This window comes from Mycteria americana, chromosome 16 (genome assembly GCF_035582795.1).
Source record: "Mycteria americana isolate JAX WOST 10 ecotype Jacksonville Zoo and Gardens chromosome 16, USCA_MyAme_1.0, whole genome shotgun sequence".
NCBI classification, from domain to species: Eukaryota; Metazoa; Chordata; class Aves; order Ciconiiformes; family Ciconiidae; genus Mycteria; species Mycteria americana.
The window spans coordinates 5,292,839-5,314,886 of record NC_134380.1 but is presented as its reverse complement, the minus strand read 5'-3'; the positions used below and the strand labels follow the sequence as shown (position 1 = coordinate 5,314,886).

General features: G+C 38.4%; 1 protein-coding gene across 9 annotated transcripts in view; it reads right to left on the bottom strand.

Moving 5' to 3' along the window:
• TNRC6C (trinucleotide repeat containing adaptor 6C) overlaps positions 1–22,048 on the bottom strand; it is a 111,089-nt gene that overhangs the window by 42,306 nt on the left and 46,735 nt on the right. For all 9 annotated transcript variants that reach the window (XM_075519247.1, XM_075519248.1, XM_075519250.1 and 6 more), the window contains one exon: positions 16,239–16,565. In XM_075519247.1, coding sequence (XP_075375362.1) covers positions 16,239–16,565 — 327 coding nt within the window. The remainder of the gene's footprint in view (positions 1–16,238; positions 16,566–22,048) is intronic.

Genomic DNA, 22,048 nt, shown 5'->3' with positions numbered 1-22,048 from the left:
TTTTAGAACAGAGCAACAAAAGTGTTTTGTATCCTTTAGTATACTAGTAAAAATAATAAGCAGGTGATAAATAAGGATAGCAAATACACTAATCTATGTGAAAAATCTAAAAAGCAAATTTGGAAAAAACGCAGAAGAATATCTAGCAGACTCTTACCATTTATTTTGACTAAATTCTCATTCTTCAGAGAAACACAAAGAAATAGCATCCAATAAAAAATGTGAAACGTCTGCCTGCCATTAGGTATTACATACACACCCACATGGCACTCAACACACTAAGTTCATACTGCATTTAGGTTTTCAACCCTTCCTGTAAATAAAGGAACAAATACGGACAGCCACCTTTACTATTCAGTGTCAATTTTACATTTAAACACCACTATTGTAACTTACATTTTAGCAGAGAACTCAGGTATTTCTACATAGGTGGTTTTGTCAAGAAACTTAACTCTTCAAGTATTTACATGTGGTTTAAACACTCATTTGAACTTGCACATACAGTCCAATTTCTGCAAACCAATGAAAATCAGTGCTATGTTGCACAGATACTCAGAAGACAGTCTTTTCAGAGCGCCTCCCACATCCTCAAACATAGATGCTAATCCAAAAAATTAAACAAAAGCTCTTGAGCATCTAATTGCTTGCTAGGGTACAAAGTTAAACTGGAAGACACACCACTTCTCATGCTAAGAACTCAAGCTTAGTTCAAGTTTTTGCATTTACTTTCCATCCCGATTGCTCTCTACAAGATTTTTAGTACAGATTACTCCTTTTAGTTTCTTTTGGTGGGAGTTTTATAGCAAGGAATTCAGTCTGATCTTATGTACTAGAGACTATCTGCAGAACAGCCCCTCTTAACTGGTTGTCTAAATAAGGGAGAATACTGCATATATGCAAGTTAAAAATTTTGGGTGTCAATTATTTTGACTTGCTGTAAATCTGCAGAAACATGACTTATTTTTTATGATTTCAATAAGAATAGTATTTTGTGGGGGAAAAGGATGCAACAAATCTCCCAAATAAGTTGTTAACAGTGGATGCTTAATATGCATTAATTTAAATCACAAATATTTTTGTGTGATTAGCTCCTCTAACTGCCTCCAATTAGAGGTGTTCTATACTGCAAAAAAATTGTTCCAAGAATAAAAAAAAGCTCTCTCGCTTTGACCAAGTCTTCTTATTCACACATTTCACCTGCAGCTTTTCAAGAAAGGGGGGTGATTATTTGGTTGCCTCATGAAGATTTATAAAGATGAAGAAAGAACAAACTAAACCAGGACAGATTGCATCTTGCCTTTTTTTGGTGGGGTTTTTTTGTGTTTTTTTTTTTTTTTAATTTAAATCAATTGAAGCAAAAGTACAAATGTTAGAGAAAGGGAAAACAGTCTTAGTTCATCATTTGTCTTCTCATTATGCTAGGAAAAGCCTGGCGTTTCATAGAAAGAGCTACATAATTGACATGTGTATGACAAATCCAAAAGAGAATACGAAAGGAGCCACTTGGATTTACCTGGATTCTCTCCCCTACATGGAAAGGCTAGAAAGGAAGAAAGCATCAAGCTATTCCTGGATAAAGCCAACTGGTTGTATTACAGAGCTAAGGAAGAAGGTTGAAAATTTACCTGATAATTTAGGTTTGCTACACAGGTGTTAAATAGAGACCAGAATCCCAGATAAGGCATAGAAGGGAAAGGAAGCCTGTGAAATGACTTAAAAAGGGTCAACAGGGTCAGAAAAATGAGCCAAGCAGCATTCTTAGCAGAGTAGGAATGAACAAAGGAAAAAAGCAGCAGCAGTCCAGGCCAGAAGATAAGAAGTTGAGGCAACCAAGGAATCAGATAAGAGGAGTTATGTGAGATTTTTTTCAACACTGTGGGTGGTGAGATTCGGCACTACATTTCAGACATGACAGAAAGATTTAAAGGTAGCTTGAAATAATTGTTCCAGTAAAAAGGTCTTGTCAAAGCCGAAACCTAAGCTACATGTGCAAGTGCCTGGGAGAACGATGGTGCTGCCCAAGGCAAGTGAGAGTGTCTGTGCAGGGCAGGTTTGTGAAGAAGGATCAAGAGCACAGTGCAAGACGTCTTAATACTCACAAAAATGGCACGAAGACCGACAAGATGAGATGAAAGGGAGCTGCTCGTTTAATAATTTCTTTTTCTTTCTCCTCTCCCCCAAAGATGGTGGTTAAAGCAATGCTCAAGGTTGAGAGCTCTTAGGAGACAGAAAGTAAAGGGAAGGGGTGGGAATAGAAGAGGAAGATGACAAAACAGCTTAGAAAGATTCCCGAGAGTAGGGAGCAAAACGGTTCAATAAATAAGATACCAGGATTTCGAAGAGCAGTCAGAGAACAAGAAGCAAAAAAAATTGTGAGAGGGAAGAACTATAAAGACCAAGAGACGACTATGTTAAAAGTAGAAGATGGCCAAGTGCCTCAGCTTGGATAAGCACATGTACTCCAGACGGTATCACACCAAGTATGTTTGGCTTGGAAGCAGCACGCAGGCAGCTCAAACGCCTTTGCTTTTCAAGGGTTTGCAACTCCATAATTACTCCCTTTCGTGTACCATCAGCATAGTTCCTTTTACTGAGATTCAGATTACACCCTCAACAATAACCACTGACTAATCAGAAAGTGGTTACTTTGACAGGGATTACAATAAGTTTCTTAGGTGGCATAAAATAAGCAAGCCCTCTCTTGAGCAGCAGCGTACCTTCCCTGCTCTGGAGTCAGCGGGACCATGCAGGTACCTTTCACAAGTCATAGATTCAAAAAAACGAGCAAAACCAGACATGTGCAATAACTTCATAGTGTTCAAATATTTACCGGAACAATTGGTTCTAACACTAAAGGCTGCCGCTATAAAACTTGTAAGAAACAGGGCAGATAAAACAAAGAGAATGAAAAAAAAAAATTTCACAATATAAACAGAAAGCTGCAAAAACTGTGACTTTGCTGCTGGACAAACATAACAGAGTTTGAGTACAGAAGTGATCCTGAAGAGAGGACTTTTTATATTCTTGTCTATAGAAGCAAATAACCCAAAGACGTTTTTCCATTTTCTCTAGACTAAAAGGAGTTAATTCCTATAAATTAAGTAACTAGTAACACAGTCCGACTTAATCCATAAGGACTTTAAACATTTGGGAAAAATAATGAAAGCAAAATATTGTATATTATTAAATCTAGAGAATTTTTTGTTTGTTTGAGGGGGGTTTTTTTTGAACACATAGATTTCCTCCAACTTTCTAGGAAACCAACGCTTCATAGAAATTGCAAATATTTTATTTTCAAAGCTGTTAAGACTGAAATGGGAAACCCATTTAAAAAATTCTTAAGAATCAGTTCCTCTTTATTTATGCAAAGATCAGAAATAAAAGCACTGCAGTCCACCAGAAGCATTTCTATCCTTCCTCTGTGAACTAAGCAAAGATTTTAAACAAAGCATCAGGAACAGGAAACACAGGTATTTTATGTTAGCAAATCCTAGTGCTGATACGCTGCAATGTGAAATTGCTTTTTAAATTAATACTTTGTGTTTGAAAATCGTAATTATGCATCTTTGATAAAATATGATTCCCTTAACAACATTTCTTCAGCAATCAGGAAGGAAAAATTAATCTAATACCAAGAATAACAGCTCAAATTTGTTTTAAACAAACATAACTTCTGTCAAATTGCAGTCATACATGCTACCTAAAAAATGCACAGCTTTGATCAGTGTTACCAAATAAGCATGAGGGTTTTGTTTTTAAGTAATATCCTTAACAGGATGGGAGGAGATTGCTGGTGTTATTACATACTGTATCCAACATACTTTACCAACTTCAATTTAGTACTTATTAAAAATGGAAAACATTTTCAGCTGTGTTTGATAATGACTATGAATAATTAGTTGTAAAATCAGTTTAATGTTTACATAGATTACAAATGTAAAGTATGAGTAGAGTGAAATGGAAGAAGCTGTTGCATGAATTTCTTAGAAAAGCAAAATACTTTGCCTGCCCAAGCAGTCTACCCAAAACTTCAATCGTCCTCTGCAAATGCCATTTACAACAATATTTCTTTTCATTTTTTTTCAGCCAAGTTAAAAGTTACTGTATCTTCATAACTTCCATTGCAGTAACTAGTTTGAATGCTGCACAGTAAAATTATGCATCCTGAACTATAATACAACATTCAGCTGATTTAGGAACCAAAGTATGGAGAAGGTGCGAAATGGCAAAGCCTGGGATAAACTTTTAATGAGACCGCATTATCAATAAGTTTTGCCCATCCAATTTTAAATGAGATCTAACAGTGACTCCCTCTCTTATTACTCGTTTTATTTTTCAATTCATGTTAGTCAGCGTAACGACAAGCAGACTCATTGGCTCATCCTGTCCTGCCCAAAGGACAGATTACAGACGACGTTGTTGTTTGCTTTGACATGCAGAAGGGAGAAAAATCCCAAAGGCCAGTGACAGTCCTACTGGGGATTTTACTTGTCACACAAAGGAGAGTGATTCTGAGTAGGAAGTCAAGGAAAAGGGCAAATTACTTTCTTCCTCCAAAAGAAACAGTTTTCAGTTCCACATAGGCAGATCTTTAAAAGACTATACATGAATTTTTCTAAATCTGAATTAAATAGGAATTGCCAGAAACATTTTAAGTGCTAGATCCAATGTAGGCTAATTTCATGAAAGAAAAAGAAAAGATGACACAAGCATCTATTCCAAAGAATGAAATATAATATAGTAGAAAATCTGGGAACTGTAGTGCTAATATTTCAGGTTACCTGCTACATCCAGCTCTATGCATATGCTGTCTGAGGCTGAGGACAAATTTGAAAACTGTCATCTATTTGAAGCCACTTATGAAGCTAACTTACAACAAGTCTCATAGATGTTAGGAAGCTGAAATCTTGAATAGCGTACATAATGTGGAAAGACAGAAAAGAGATGGAAGCATTGAATAAAGCAGCTTTATTTATTTTAAAACTAAACCATAGTTAAGCACACAAGTGGGAAAGCCTGTTACCCTGTTTTAATTTTCTGCACTACGACATTAAAATGTAGTTCCTTTCCTCTGATGCTGAAAGCTTTTAAATGCATTAAGAAAACAAGCAAAAATAAACAACATTTTTCATTATTAGTAGAGACTCCACTAAATGCTACCTCTCCAAAACAAAAGCAGCAGTAGCAAACACCAAATAATTGCATTTTTCTGCTCAGTGCAACATATCTTTAGCAAGCAGCTCACTGCGAAGACGCCATTTTATCAAACCTGAAATGCAGCCAAAAGCTTAGGACGCTGTGCTGCTGCTCTCTCTCTGAAATGTTATGTAATAAATTGATTTAACAGAAGCAGATGCTATTTTCTCAGGGTTAGGGTTACTTTCTTTTTTTTTTCCCCTCTAAAAAGGGCTGATGGGTAATAAAATACCTGAAGAAAGGAGCCGCCCAACCATCCTAGGAGACGCTACATTGTGTGCAGAGCTGTTTCTACTCCTGCATCTACGTTCTCCAGGGCTCTCGGCTTCAATATGTCGGCTGTGTACAGTGTGAGCCTCATCCTGTAGAGCTGCCAAGAAAATCTCTCTGTGCAAGCGTGCGCCCAGACAACCTGCAAGCTCGGTCGGGCCTCGGTTGCACTGGCTATGGAAATGCCCTTTCCACGCACAGCCCTCCTCCCCCTTCCCCTCGCTCCGCTCCTTAACTCTAGGTGAAGGTATCAACAGAGTAGGATTTTTAAGCTTTGATTATCTAATTGCAGCTGACACTAAACCGATCTTCCTTCCTCTTTAAATTCTTTCAACTGTCACAAAACATTTTCACTTCAGGACCCAGCTACAATTAGCACCCTAGCTGCTTTTCTCCAGCTTTTGAAAGTCAGCCAAGGGAAGATGCGGGCGCTGCCGACCTGCCTCCTGCCCGGCGTCCTCCTGCCTGCCCCAGCAACAGCTCCTGCCTCCTGCCTGGTGTCCTCCTGCCTGCCCCAATGACAGCTCCTGCCCAGCGTCCTCCTGCCTGCCCCAATGACAGCTCCTGCCTCCTGCCTGGTGTCCTCCTGCCTGCCCCAACGACAGCTCCTGCCTCCTGCCCAGTGTCCTCCTGCCTGCCCCAACGACAGCTCCTGTCTCCTGCCCCGCGTCCTCCTCCCTGCCCCAACAGCAGCTCCCGCCGCTTGGCGGGGAGCAGCAGACCAAGTCCCAGATGTATACTGGCGCGCTGCCAAGCCCTTAATGACTTCCCTGCCTCTATCTAAAAAAGATCTAAGTGGCAAACACGAGAGCGTATTAATCAAAGGCGCTGTTGTTTATAAACGCAGAGAAGAACTGCCCTAAACAATGCAGCGCAGATCCGGGTGCTTTCTCCAGAAGGGGGGGGACCATCTTTTAACAACCGCAGGCTGGAGAGCACTGGTTCTCTTTAAGACATATGAACACACAGAGTGTGAACAGAAGGGGGGGCAGATTAACGTTTTCGGGACCTAAATATCATCACAAATTCTGAGAACACACGTAGAGAACTTTTATCAATGCACATATACAAATCTCAAAGGATAATTTACACACAAACTTCTACTATGTCTAATACGCTCCTTTACAATTATTTCCCTTTCTCACTTCCTTGCTCTTCCTCCTCCTCCTATCTGCCCCAAATACATATTAATTACGCAGTAAATGGAGCACGTTTTAAATTTGCTGTTTCAATTCTTGTCAGGTGTTCATTTGAGCAGTTTCACCCTTCTGCGCTGATCGCACACAACTGATGTCTCTTTAAAGGTTTGGCTGCATTCTCAGAATTGCTGCCACTTCACTACCAAAGCACAATCGCTGCTGCTATTCTTGGCTCAAGAACTGTTCCACTGAAGTACTCCTGAAAATAGTTGGTTTCCTTCTGAAGACATTTATTCTGTTTCTTTGCAATAGTCTCTGAATACTGGACGGGCTTAACCTCATTTTAAAAACAACAGATGAATGAAAATCAAATCTGTTTGGTTTTGGTTCCATTCAGAAAACTATTTCAAATGCAACTAGAAACTAAGCTTGAGAGTCAATTTTGCAATAACTTTAAAGTCAAAATATTGTTGTGGATTATTGTATTCCTTTATATCAGCTATATACACGATTGAAATTTCCATTAGTTAAAATGACATGTCAAAACTGGAAGAGAACGTAAGACACATTCTCATGTTGCTTCTATTTTTCTTATTAATATCGTAAACTTCCTGAAATCTACTTCAATTTACAGAGGCAAGTACTTATAAAGGGTACTTAATTCAAGGGGACTGTGTTTACCCGACAGGGGTACACAGGAAGGCAATGCAGAACCCCAAGGAAGAGTCAGAGCCCACACCAAAGTTTGGGGGCAAAATAAAGCACAGATTCCACTCCAGCCCATGCTGGCGGATGAGCTGCTGTTCCCTTCCATGTACTCCGTCCTGTAGCAACCTTGACAGGGCATGAGTCTGATAGATTTGAAATCCTCAGAGAGACCTGAAGACTAAAAAAGGGGATCTGAGAGATCATGCAGACCACTCACCTGATCTACGGAACTGTTTCTGATACACACTAAGTGACATTTGCCCAACCCAACAGGGAAGCCCTCCAGCAACAGAGACTGCACATTCCCAAGTGCTCTATCTCACTTCTTAAGATAGCTTTCATACTGGCACGTTTTTCCAAATGTCTAACCTTAATCTTCCTTGTTGAAACTGAAGCCCATTATTTCTTATCTGATCCATCACAGGCATACAGAACATATCATTTTTTTCCTTGCAGCAGTCATTTAGGCATTTCTGCATTTCTAATTCCAGTCTTTCTTTGACTTAGCAGCTCCAATTCCTTCACTCTTTGCAAGGCTTGTTTTCAAGATCTCTACTCATTCCTGTTGCATTCCTCTGCTCTTCTTCCAGCTGGTTCACTTCCTTCTGAAAGCACAGTGCCCCAAACTGGACTCACTATTCAGAGGCCTTATCAGAAGAGCCCCATGGAAAGCAGTATTGTTAACTTCCCTCAGTGCGCTTGTCTTCTTTTCAACAGCCTGACACCATTATCTGGTTTACCCTGTGACCAACTTCAGGTCCATTTTTGCAGCGTGATACTCACATAACCATAGTTGTGTACAGAGCTGTTCTGGCCAAAATAAAGAACTTTTTCCTTTTCTTTATTTCTTACTCAATTACACAATTTTGTCACCGCTATTCCATTTTCTAATTTTGTCTTACAGTTGTCTTGCACTCTTCTCTAGTTCGGTATCATTAAAAAAATTTAATGAAGGCTGTTGTTTATAGCCAAAAGACTGATGCAAATATCAAAGAGTACAAATTCGCACTCTCACTCAGAACAATCTCATTTTGCCAATAAGGACCAATAGCTACTCCCTGTCTACAGCTTCCTGTGCAGCTATGACACTTCTTGCAATAGTTTCTTCTTATACTTCCCACTTATTTCCACCACCACACATCCATCACAAGAAAGTCTTCTGGGGCACTGTCAAAGGCTGCACAAAGTCAACTTCTAGGACACGATTTTCCCTCCCATTTTGCAGTGCCTGCTGCACTGCTGACAGGGAACTACTCTCCTTTGGCATGACCTGCTCTCCACAAACCCACGTTAGCTCTGTATGTCTCTCTTGCACAGTTCTAAATGCACAGAAATAGCCGCTTTGGTTATTTTTTCCAATATCATTCTAGAGGATTACAATCACTGATCTGTAATTCCCCGGTTTCTCCTTTCTCACCTTTCAACATCGGTTGTTTTATTTTCTGTTTTCTAGTTCTCACGCTCTGAAAGAATGCTGGTGGGCCACATTACTCCAACCCATCCTCAATGTAGTCTACTATGAATTTCATCACTTGTAGACGATTTGAAATATTTTATTTCCTTAAGTACTCTAACTCACTGTAGCCTTAGAACTAAGTCAATCATTAGTTTACAGATGAAGGGAAAAGCATTTAAAGTATTCCTGATGCCACCTATCAATGGTTCTCCCTGTAGAACATCAGACCAGTTCCCTTGGCCTTCCTTTCACTAATGGACTTAAGAAAACGCTGTCTTTTTGTTCTTTGGGTTTTCTTCCTAACAGCTACAAACTTCCTTTTTTTATATTTGTTTCTTGTAGCATCATACCTGTTTCCTGAGCTGTATAAATTCAGCTTTCTGCTAATTTTCACATGATGTTACTCCCTTTCTACTCCTCCCAAGGACCAAACTCTTATTTCCTGGTCACTTTGACCTTAGGTTAGTTGCTTTCTACCTTTTACTTCTCCATCATCAGAGACAGGTCCTGCTACTCGGTCTCTTCACATGTTTTGTCAGAAAACTGCCATCTGCACATTTTAAGAACTTGCCAGGCTCTTTGTCTCCTGCCTTTTCTTCCCCCCAGACACCTGGCCAGTTCACATATCTAGCTAACACTAGAGCACAGCCATCTACAGTGAAGCTAGAGGTAGGATGCAGGTCTACTGATTCCAAAGCAAAAGCAGTGGCCTTTGAGTCACGATGTTTTTGCACAGCCCCACTCTTTGAAAGTGAGGAGAGCAAAACTAAAAGGCATCTCAGTTATTTATCCTTTTACAGATTTCTATTTTTCCTTCTCCCGGTGAAAAATTCTAATCGCTGTCAAATAGATTTGAAGCAGCAGATTTATTTTTCACGCTCTGCTGCCTGATGTCAGATAACATACACAATGCAGAAAAATTCATTCCAAAGATTAATTTACTGATGAGTTTTTACCATCATTTTTCATTCATAATGCCCGTATTTGTGCTACACAGCAGTTGCTATTTCTCTGTCTATATTCAAAGCATTTTATGGAATTTTTGAAAATTTACATGGGAGACAAAACCCTTTACTAGCTGAGACTCACTTCTCACAGACTTTCCCATTACTGCATTTCAGACAATGTTCATCACTCAGGAGTACATCCAGACAGTACCTACTAGCTAGATCCCCTCTCCATGTTAACTGCTCCATTTTTGTCCTTGTATGATGTTTCTTTATCTTCCTTTTGTCTAAACATATACCTGTCACTTGTGACCTTTGGTAACACTGCCTGAGTTCCAGGGACATGTACCAGACAACAAGCATTACCAAATGCTAAACAAAGCCCTGAGGAAAAAAACCAAGAAGAAAGAAATGTAATCACCACTCATGCAACCTCTGATGGTACCTGAGCATCCCTTTACAACACTAATTCGATGAGACTATTGGCAAAAGATTTAATCAAAACAAAATACTGATAATGTCCTTTTTGGTTTTTTGTTTGTTTGGGTTGTTTTTTTTTTTGTTTTGTTTTTGTTTTGTTTTTTTTAAACAAATGGTGTGACATCAAATTTGATCCCACTAGTAGGAAAACTCTTACATAGCCACATTGCGGAAACCTTGTGTACGGGGATAAGCTGTACAGTGAACTACTCTGCAAATTATGGCCCACACAAGTGACGTAAAAATTGAAAGCTGTTAGGAGTTTTATTGCAGATTAAGCATCGTGTGTTTGCTATACACAGTTATATTCCACAGAAGTAGTAGAAATAGCCAATTCTTGCGTTCACAAAGAAACATCACCATGCTAGTTCCTTCATTCAAAATCAACCGCCATGACACAACAATGAACATCTTCCAGGTACTATGCAGTACACTTTTAAAAAAAGTGTATTTGCTATAGAAAGTGTGAAATGGTATACATAGAAAGTGTGCAAACAAGGTGAATAAATATACTATCTAATCTTTGATTTCTACTTTATAACGTTTAGAGTTTTAACTATGACATAAGAAAAACACTTCTTCATATTTAATATGAAACGGAGGATTTATTCTCATATGATCCAGAATAAATCAATTTCTAAAGTTTTTGTTCCTTAACTTTCCAACTAAAAGCAAAACCACGGTAATGTTTTGCCAACAAAGATATTCTGCAAGTGGAATTACAGAATACAGGCCCAAAGAGATACAGTTCAGCAAATCATTTCCATAGAGGCAATTTTCACATGTGCTTTATTCGTTAAAAATCAGCCCGTTTGCCATGCCTCCAGGAAATCAAGCTAAATCTTGTTTCAAACTTTTGAAATGAGACTTTATTCATATGCTGCAGACCTACTTTTGCATATGTATGCCTTACCTACCTTCATCACAAAGTACAGTAAGCTGAACTGGGCAATTGTTCAAACGTGTTTACCTTGAAGGTTATTACTACTTTGCTAGATCTGATGAAACAACTGTGTGTCAAAGCTTATCTGTGTTTTCCAACTATATTGACTGGTTTTAGAAGAGATATTATCCCTCCCTAAAACTTTGCTCCAAATTTGACTTTACAACCGCACAAAATCACTCTATTAGAAGGAATTCTAAATTAACCCACAGTTAAAGGACTGGATGTTTGAAACTAGTATTGTAAGACACGATTTTAAGAGTAAGCAGGGTTTTTTTAATCTTGCTTCCTAAAAAAATTATCAAAAACAAAGTTAATACAAACAGGTTTATAGGAAGAGTTAACCAGCCATACAACAGCACTCAGCAACTTCTAACTGCACACAACGCCTACTTCAACATCCACATTCCATGCCACAAGCATGAATATGCAAACTGCAGCTAAAGAAATCTTGAAACATGAAATAAAACTTCCAGCTTCAGAGAAAAGAAAAGTTCAGCACAGAATCTGGCATCAGACCACAGCAGGAAAATAAATCTCTGTAACTGCCGTCAAATTCTCACTTCCCAGAAAACAACAGATAGAACAAATTAAAAGCGTAACTCTTCAGTTCCCACAATGTTTGCGTGCTTTCTCATTTTGACTACTGCATGAATTACTTGCTTTCATTTCTTTTTAGACTTTGGAAACATATGTTACGGATCCATTCCACAAAATACTCGCCAATACAAAAGAAGTGCAGAAGTTCTGTCATGACTCCTGCAGGACATGGTACATTTTTTGAGTTGATGGATGTCAGTTTCACATTGCTGAACTGCAGAAAAGTGAAAGGCATCTTCAGGAAAAACTGATTACTTCTTTTGATCTTTGTTCTTATAATCATCAAACACACAGTGGTTGCCCAGAGACTCCCACACAAACTTCATAATTTGTAAAGAAACAAAGAAGGATATATTACTTGCTATTTTTAATCTCCCATGGTAGTTTCCAGAAATTACCTTAATTCTTTTAGATCACATGGCAAAAAGACCATTCCATTAATGCCTCACACCTTAATGAAGTTAACTATTCACCACATTTATTGGATTTAGTTGACAAAGTGGGGAGGGAAGAGATAAAAAGCTCCATCTTCAAGTAAAAATAACAAACTGGACTAGATATTAGAATTCTGTTCATAAATTACAGATACAGCTTTCCTTCACTGTAATCCTGAAAGGGATTACAGAGGGGTCATGTCAAGAACAAGCTTTGTAGCTCAAGATAAAAGTTCCAGACAAATAACTATTCTACAGAAAATGCTGTAAAGTACTACAGAAAATAGTTTCATAACAGTTAACAATGAATAAAAGACTGTTTTCAAGGGGTAAGATTTCTAAAATATTCTATGCAATTTGAAATGTTTTCATTTCTCCTATTAACAGTTTTGTCTAGTTAATGTTTTATAGACTACCTTAAAAGAGAAACAAAAAGTCACTACTCTCATCCACTTCACTGATATTTCCAGATGATAAACCTGACAAAGAATATATTAGTGGTCATTAATTCCCACTTCCCTTACATTGGCAGAACATCCTTTTTAATTCATGACATTGCAGTTAGAGTTCTGATAAGTGCTTTGGATAGGTCAAGGCAGTAGATAACAGAGACTGCTGATAAGAGAATAAAGAGATAAAATAGTGTGATTTTTACAGTGAAGAGGCTGGCAATGCCTCTCTAACAGCCTTCCTTGTATCCAGGTAGTTATAAATAGGGCCTGGAAGGAATGTGGTTGCATAATTTCAAGTTAACTATGAAGGAATATGACCCTATAAAAAGAAAAGCTACAGACATGAATTTACATTAGGCATCTTCTGGATACAAGATGCTAGTGTATGACGATTCTGGCTCTTTGATTAATACCAGTCATCCATCAAAGAAAGTTATTATTGTTCATCATTAATATAAAGAAGCCACATATGGAGACTTGCTTGGGCAGAATCCAGCACAGGTCTAACAAGCTCTGGTTAGGCAATCAGGTTACCAGAGAGCGAGAAAGCCCTGAGCACTGATGTATTATTGACTGCCTCTAGACTTTGAAGACGTCTGGTAACATTCACAACGTGATGACTCTTCTACAATGCAGGTACTGTTCAGACAGACAAAATTCCTGTTTATATGTGGATAAAGTACCTATGCTGATTCTTCTGGACAACTTCGATTATTTTGTTCCTTCCCTTCGCTTCCCAGAGAACTTTTACTTGCAAAGACTCTTTAGTAAATGAAATACCCAGGGAACCAGAGACAGACATTTAAAGGAATATAGTTCCTACTGATGATAAGAGGAGGAAGGCGAAAAGTTTCCTTCTGACAACAGAAGTTTCATTCAGTCAGAATCCTCATGTTTAAAGTTCTTTATTTTCATTTTCACAAAAATACGACCCAGTTTGAATTAAATTTCATGGAAAATTCGTAACTTAAGTCCTGGAGGTTTTCAGGAGATAGAATCCCAAAATTTTTCCTAAGGCTAATAGTTACTCAAATCCTAACAGCTGAGATGAAAAGGTTTTGGCCCTCCCTGGATACTGTTCTTACTTCTTTGCTCTTCATGCTCATCAAGATGAAGACAAAGCCAGTGTAAGAGACCAAATAAGACTGTCAGTATACGTATTTCACGCCTACAAAGGTCTCTCAGGAGTGAGACATGCTATACTCCTCTCTCGGCCTCACAAAGCAGCCAGGCACACAGCTGTCGTGGTTATAAAATGAGCTAGATAGATTTATGGTTTTTCTCTTGTAACTGTTTGTAGTTGGTAAATGAACTGATGCTCCACCTGCTGGAAAGAGAAATAAATGAGCTCTAGTATTCAGCAAGTTCTTTCTATAAGGAAGATGCAACCATTTAAGACTCAAAACACAACCTCTTGCTCTCAGTAGACAAAAAGTAGCCAAGCATTTAGCTTGTCTAAGATTCTCTTCCCTGCTCCAAGAACTGTGCACAGATTTTCAGGTGCCTTTGAAAGCTTTTGTTTTGACTTTACAACCTGACAATTTTGACTCTGCACTAATTGCTTTCAAGTAATACTTCTGCTAAGAATTTGATATGGGTTAACTTGTTTTGTGCAATACGGAATACAATATGAAGTGAAAAAGCTGCTGCACTCCTCCTCACATTTGTACTAGCTTTTACTGTATTCTGAATTTTTCTAATGGTGACAGAAAAGTAGCAAAAGAGTAAGAAAGCAAACTAATTCAACAGTGTAAAACATCTGCTGGTAGCTGCCAGGCTGACAAACTACAGAAACAAGTGCTTATTTTATACAGCAAGTTAAAATAGGAATCAGGAAAAGAAGTCTAAAACCTCAAGGTACAAATGCATCTGGCAAGATCAAAGTCAGACAGCTAGTACTGTACTCTTACAAGCCAAGTTCTTTTATGGATTATGTTATGATTTATGGTGGACTTTGTTTCATGATTTACAGTATGTTTCTTAAAGATCAAACAAAGATGTTTCAGATACATCTATAATGATGCTTGGAAGAAGTCTAATACTGACCCTCAGCCAGCCTGAGCCACTTGAGCTGGTCAATCTGTCTCTACCATATAAATAATTAATAGATTTCTTAAAATAAAAAAAAAAACATCTAAAAATATATACATATTTATATAATTATATATTAAAATATATCTAACACAGAACATTAATCTGAGGGTTAAACATCTCCAAATCAAAAAGAAGCCATAAATGTCAGCCACCATCCCTGCTGAACTGAGATTGGCGAAGAAGATGAGACTGCTGCTCTAACTGGTGGGAACTCATTACTTTCCATGTCACTGAAGCCAAATACTTGAGAATACAAAAGTAGAACCTCTTCTCCTCCCTAAAACCCCAACATTTCAAGTAAATAAACAATTGTTTTACTTTGCCTTTTCAGATTTCTGTTTCTGGGGAGTAGTTGAATAATATTTTCAAATGCATCTCGATAACCATAAAAGCTATAATTTCTGAAAGAGATGATTTTCTTATCTAACTAAAACTTCTAAGGACAACACCAAATAATTTTCTCTGCTAAAGTTCAGTATCACAGCAGCAAGTACAGCAAAAATACTGATTCACTAATGCCCAAAGGGAAAAACTGCAGACAGTTCAGATCCAAATTTTGTGATGTCTGACAGCATTAATGAGTGATAATGAGCAACACTTCAGATCATACAGAAATTACTTATACTCAAGGTATCAAAAACCCCTTTGTGACTTAGTCCAGATAACTTTTTCTAAGCCATAGATAACTGTACCTTAGAACACTCCCTGCTTTGCCTAACATGACATACATACACAGCAGTGATGAAAAAGGTGATTTATACCAATTACTGACTAAGCTCATCTCCACTGTAAAAGTGAAAGTTACACGATCTGTAGCACAGAAGGGCAAATAAGAAGAGAGCTGCTGCTTACTTTCTCAGCAGCAGCTTCAGGGGAAAAAAGGTAGCTAAGAGACTTACTCCTCAATACGCTATTTCCCATAGCCAAAAGAAGGTTGGTGTGTCTGTCTGCAAAGGATGGAACGAAGCGGTAGATAGGCCTAAGATACCGAACTACTTTTCCCAAAATATTATTTTCCTAATGTGAAAATAACAATTGAGAGCATAAGCAAGTAAAGGCATAAAAGTGTCACACCACAACATAGGCAAAGTTCCTATTTTTGATTTACATATAGTTATATGCAAAGCCCTCTTCAAAGAACATTAAAATTGCCAAAATGATAGTAAAAAACTTGGAAACACCCAAATTAACAATGCTTCTGTAGGTACGGTCACTAAAGAAGTATTTGAATGTCCTGAAGCTCATATCCATTATAACTGCCAAAGAAACAGGAAAAAACTTGAAAAAGACCCCACAGGTCTGAGCATCTAAATAAGTAAGAAAACCTTTTAGAACTGGATCCTAGAAATGACATAATATCTTCTTTAAGAAAAAGAGCATCAGCATACGCTTCACTTTAAATCCTGTTATTTTAAGACAATTCTTAACATTCCTTAAGTTTTTGCAACACCCGTGCTAATAGCGGAGGGCATAACTACATAAAGAACGAGTCGATATCCCACTGGGTTTCAGTTCTTACCTGTTTGGGTCTTACTGGGGTGATGCTGTCCACCTGCTCCTGGCTGCGGAGGAGGACTTGCCCCTGCTTGTCCAGTACCTTGTGCTGGGCTGGTGCCGGTCAGAGTCCCAGTAGGCAGTGGCTGACCCCGCTTTAGGAGCTGCTTCTGTTCTTGCTGGCGGAAGCGTGGAGGCACCTCACGAGGCAGGTAACGGGACGCAGCTGGCTGCTGCCCATTAGCAGACGCACGCTTGCCATTGCTGCTGTTGGTAATAGTGCTGGTGGAAGTACTGGTACCGGTACCGGCAGGTTGGGGCTGGCTTAAACTGGTCTTAATAGGTTCTGGCACTACATAAAAAGAACCCAAAAAACCAAAAATTGCTTTAGTATCAGAAAAGTTGTGTTGGTTTTTTTTCCTGTAACTGAGCAAACGGATAATGTTTTTCAGTCTCCCAAACAACAGTTTGCAAAACCCGGACTATAAAATACATAAAATATATTTGAAATAGAATAAAGTGTTACGACCAGAACTCGGGGCTAATTTACTATGTATGTAGCCTCCTGCAATGTTTTATATAACAATTTTGAAATCTACGTCTAAAAAACCTGATTTTGTATGGCTGTAAAATTTATGTACCAGAATACAGCTGATAAAGGCTTCACACCCAACTCGGTGAGAGCCCACACATCTTTTTTTAGCTGTGCAACCCCCCCAGCCTTATCTCACACACTTCCCGCTTCCCAGGCTGCATCAGAAGTCAGCAGCACACACAGAGAAGTTGTTTACTATAAATATCTGGTACCCACTGCATGAGGAGAGAGAGAGCATATAGGCTGACAAGGGAGCAATCTATATACACACGACCAAGTTCATGTCAATACTCAAATGGTTCCCTTATACACCACTATGTATGTCTATGTATGTGTCTGGGTGTTTATACTAAACACGATTTAAGAAAGTACAACACTAAGAAGAAAACCACCGATTTCCTATTAACTCTACCACAGAGCAAGTGAAAAAACTTCTTGAATGTTTTCACTTCCAGCATTTCTAAGACATCTTGGATTGCTGTCAAAACAAGATGTCTATGAACACTTACCCTAAAACAGTAAATAAAAGCCCAATAAATAAAAGGATGGTGAGAAATAATTGTTGTTATGTTCAAATAATGTGCAAAAAAATTAATTATTAAATAAGAAATAGTGGCAGAGTAACTCCTTTTTTTTTTTTAACTGGAAGAGTTATAGGACACAGAAAGTAGCATGCTGTGAAATCTGAATTTCAGAAAATTAATTCAATTGAAAAGGAGGGGGGGGGGGGGGTAGTTTCCAGATAATGAAAAGCTGAAGAAAAGTTTTCAAGTAAAGATTAATTTGTGTTACTCCTGCTTTAACCAATCTGGAGACACATGTGCAAATACTTTGTACCTGCAAGGATGCACAAATATGTTCTATGTATTGGGATTTAAAAAGAGAATTATGCTCGCAGGCAATTTATTAAATAAATAATTTTAAGGTCTTCAAAAATATGGGGCTTATGTTTTCAAAAGTTACAATTAAAACTCTGATCATAATTAGTTCCTTTCACTGGAAAGAGCGGATGACTTGCACAACTCTCTCGCCATAACAAGTCTGTTTCGGGGGGATAACTTTTTAATCCAGTGTCTTACAAAAACACCAAGTTTTTGTATCCCACCGAAGAGCACAAGAACCATTGCCTCACTCTGCAAAGTTACATAACAAGTGTTTCTCTGCAAAGCATTTATCCTTTCTAGACTGACCCTGAAAGGTAGTAACTGAAAAAAGTAAACCACTTTTCAGTTTTATACTAAGCTACACATTTGCAAGAACACAAGTGAATGGGTGTGAGGACAAGCAAGCCTACACCATTCTTTTTCCACATATCACAAGTGACTAAAGGAAAATTTTCTCATCTGTAGTAAGCCGCACTCAACTTCAGCTGCAAAATGGATTCCAATATGTAAAGCATGAACATTATTTTAATCAACGTTAGCACTACTTTTAACGATAAAAAAGGTTTTGTCTTTCAAAGAAAGGTACAAATTCCCCAGTATATGCAGGGCACGTCCATTACAGGTACCAAACCAGCCAACCAGTTCACACAAGGACAGAAAGAACATCTCAACAAATCTTAATCTTCTCTCTGATTTAATAAATGTATTGACCAGTCCTATAAGATAGGCTGAAGACATACATTTGTGGCTAAAGTTTACATTGCAGAGAAATAAATTTATACGGTTATTTGTACATCAGTATTTCTGCACAAGAGTAACACAAGCTTTTCTTGAATCTTTCAAGTCTAAAACCTTTAAATGTATTAAACAGTGTCTCAACTGTTCCTTTTCCATAGTTTTAGCCTCTTCTTTACTACCAGAACAAAATACAATGTCCTATAAACACTACTGGAATTAAAACAGCATTAAGTTTTAAAAATAAATTCTGGTTATTCTCTGCTTAGGGCAAAACACATTGCCTGTTACAGTATTTGAACCTTTTATTCCTTACTGTAACAAGTCTTCTGTATGGTTTAAAACAAGAGGAAGGACAAGAAAGAGGAGATGTGACAATTTAGTGTTGAAAAGAATGCTCATTTAAACTGCATGGGAAGCTACTGCACCCATCTAGAGCACCCACTGCCTGTTTAGTTCAACAGTTTTTCAGCTTTGCCTGTGAGAGTCCTAATATTAACATCAAATCACACTGCCTATAGCCATGAAAGCATAAATTTTCAGGCTTCTAATGATCTCCCATAAAACCAGTTAAAAGACCTGATCTACCAGCTTATTCAGCACTCCAAAACAAAAAACTTTTGTTTTCTCAGCGTCTTTACCTAAACCTTCACATCAAGCATTTCTGGACACCCTAGTCTTCTGCATTCGCACTCCAGACATACATTTGACATGCCCCATACTAACACTGCCTGAAACAAGCAGGCCAGACCCACCCTGGCCTGTAGCGGAATTTGCTGGCACAGCCTGGCACAGAGAGGTCAGCAGTGCCGGGTCCCTTCGGGAGCAGCCCCGAGGGAGTCGGGGCAGGGGTACCGGGAACAGAGCGGCACGGCGCTGGCAGCGCATGGCAGGGAATTTGTTCAACTCACTCGGCAGTGTTTACTAGAGCTGCTCGGCCGCCCAGAAGAAACCCGTTGGGCTTCCTAGACACACAGAACCGAGTAGTCCTCCAGCTCATCACAAGCACGTCCAATAAGTGCAAAATTGCATCTCATGTTGTTATACATACACTATAAAACCAGCGCTCGACCTCTCTCCAGGCTTTGACAGACCTGAAAACTGATCAACTTCCACAGCAGCAGCAGTGTGTCGAGGGTGGTTTCAAAGCAAGCAGGGACTCGGACAAGGAAAAATATGCCAAGTTTGACAGCAACCATCAGCACTTTGCTTCTCCAAGACTTTTGTTTTGGAAACCTAAACAATTTCACCTGTGCTTATTTCTATAACAAAAAAGGAACTTTGAATATTAAAAAAAAAAAATAAACAGTACCAGTAACATCTGAAGAGCAGAGAATAAAACCTTCTTTGCCTTTTCAAGATATACCACCAGCTTTGGAAACGAACAGTTTATCCTAACTCTGACAATTAAAAAAGTAGATGAAAAATGTCACTAAATGCAGAATAATTCGTTTCAAATATCAAATTTGCATATTCAACATGTATGTGAAAACTATTTTCTTTCCACAATATAAATAAATCTGTCACCCACATGATACAAAATATTACTTAGTTTTAATGGGTCTTTTTTTAAGTCCTGTTGACTAAACCGTTCCACCTGGCCTTTAAAAAACCTGTAGTATAAACTATGAATTAAGCTGATCCTCTCACTGAACAGCAGTCCCTCCGGAGATGAATCTTTCCAGCTCTCTGGACAGCCTGCCATGGGGCACACACAGCTTCTGTGGGTCACCACCACCGCCTCTCCGGCAGGTACCAAACCTGCTCCACGGAAAACACAGGCTTAGGCTCAGGCTCTCACCACCCGTCATCCTGGGTTTGGGAAGGCTGCACCACCTCAGACTTGTGTATGTGCATATCTAAGCACCCGCTGTCCAAACTTGAACTTGTATCAAAAGCCAACTCCTGCTTAGTTTTGCTTGCTTTGACAAATTGAAAGGATAATTAAAATAGTATCACTTTTATGTTTTTGAACAAAGTGTGTATTTCCATTTCATTCGGGAGATGGAGAGCAGAAATTAGAAAATTACAGATCTTGGGGTATTATTACTACTAGTACTATTATTACAGAGATGTAAGCATTTACCTACTACTACTACTACTACTACTACTGTTATTATTATTATTATTACAGAGATGTAAGCATTTACCAACACTGAAATTTCAAGTACTCATTACTTCTGCAAAGGATGAAGCTGTACATGACTTGCTCGTGGCCACAAGATTCAGGAAGAGCACTCCAGACATAGTCTGATCTACCAAAAATACTAAACCATTTCAGCCAGAAAGTTTCTCCAACTCGGATACAGACTAGCAACCCAGACCATTGTGCCAGCAGATCAGAGGGAACACCAGGGAAGAGGAGGAAAAGAGGATGGGCAGGAGGGAGCAGCCGTGTGGGGGGGAGGGCTGCTCCCCCACATTGCTGCCCAAGGGCTCTCACCAAGCCAGCTCGGCTCCAGCCATCAAACACTGAAGTACTCCAAGGTCCTGATCAGCTGGGAGAAAAGGCTGGAAGGGACAACCTCATGGCAAAGTGAGAAACTAGAGCCTGCGCTGATTTGCTTATTTTTTAAAACTAAGAAATTATTTTTCCATGGAATTAAGTATACAACAGAATTAAAACCATTAACTGGCACAATGCCAACAGAGTCGATGTTTATCTGGCCCTGTGATTTTTTTAAGGAATACTAATTAATTGGAAACATATTTGAGAGAGCAAGGCAGGCTGCTTTTTAAAAAGCATTATATTCCTAGTATTTTATTTATTTTTATTTTTATATATAAATATAAATATATAAATATACGAATCACATCTGATACTTCCAAATAGGTGTGTACATGCATGCATATGCATATATATAGATATCTATCTATCTATCTCACTAACCTAAGTGATAGAGTACACAACAATTTTTGCTCTAATGTAAATTAACAAAGCAGCTTCATCACAAAGGTGTGGCCAGAGAAACCCAATTGCAGTGTTAGAAACAGTGTTTCCCTCTAAATATCTGAATCACAGATGAGAAAAAAAGAACAAAGAAAATCAAACTATCAGACACACTGTACTTTAGAATAAAAATATTTCTGCATATTAATACTACTGTTTTTTCTCTAATCAACATAGCAATGTGGGGGGGTTTTGTATATGAAAATTTCTTTAAGATTATTTAAATGGAGGCTCTTGCAAGAATACTGTGTGTACAATCATGGTAGCTGGAAAATAATCATTTAATTACACCATTGACAGGAAATAAAGCAAAAAGTGAACAACATCATAGGAATGGGCTTGATTCCCAAATTTCAGCTTCATATCAGGCTAGAATTTAGCCTTCAAATTTCGACTTCAAATACAGCAATAATATTTGGAGAATATACGTTACAAAGACAATACCACTGTATTCTTCGAAAAAAGTCAACACCTATTTATTAAAGTCATCTTCAGCAATGTTTAAGCAGCAATTTTCATTTGATATGCACTGTGACAAACATCTACTGTTCAAAGTGTCTACATTAGATTTCCTAATTATGAACTGTCATATGATATTCGCTCTAAGAGTGTCTTTATAAACCATTTAGACACTCTCCTTCCTGCAACGGATGTATTTTGAGATGATGGCT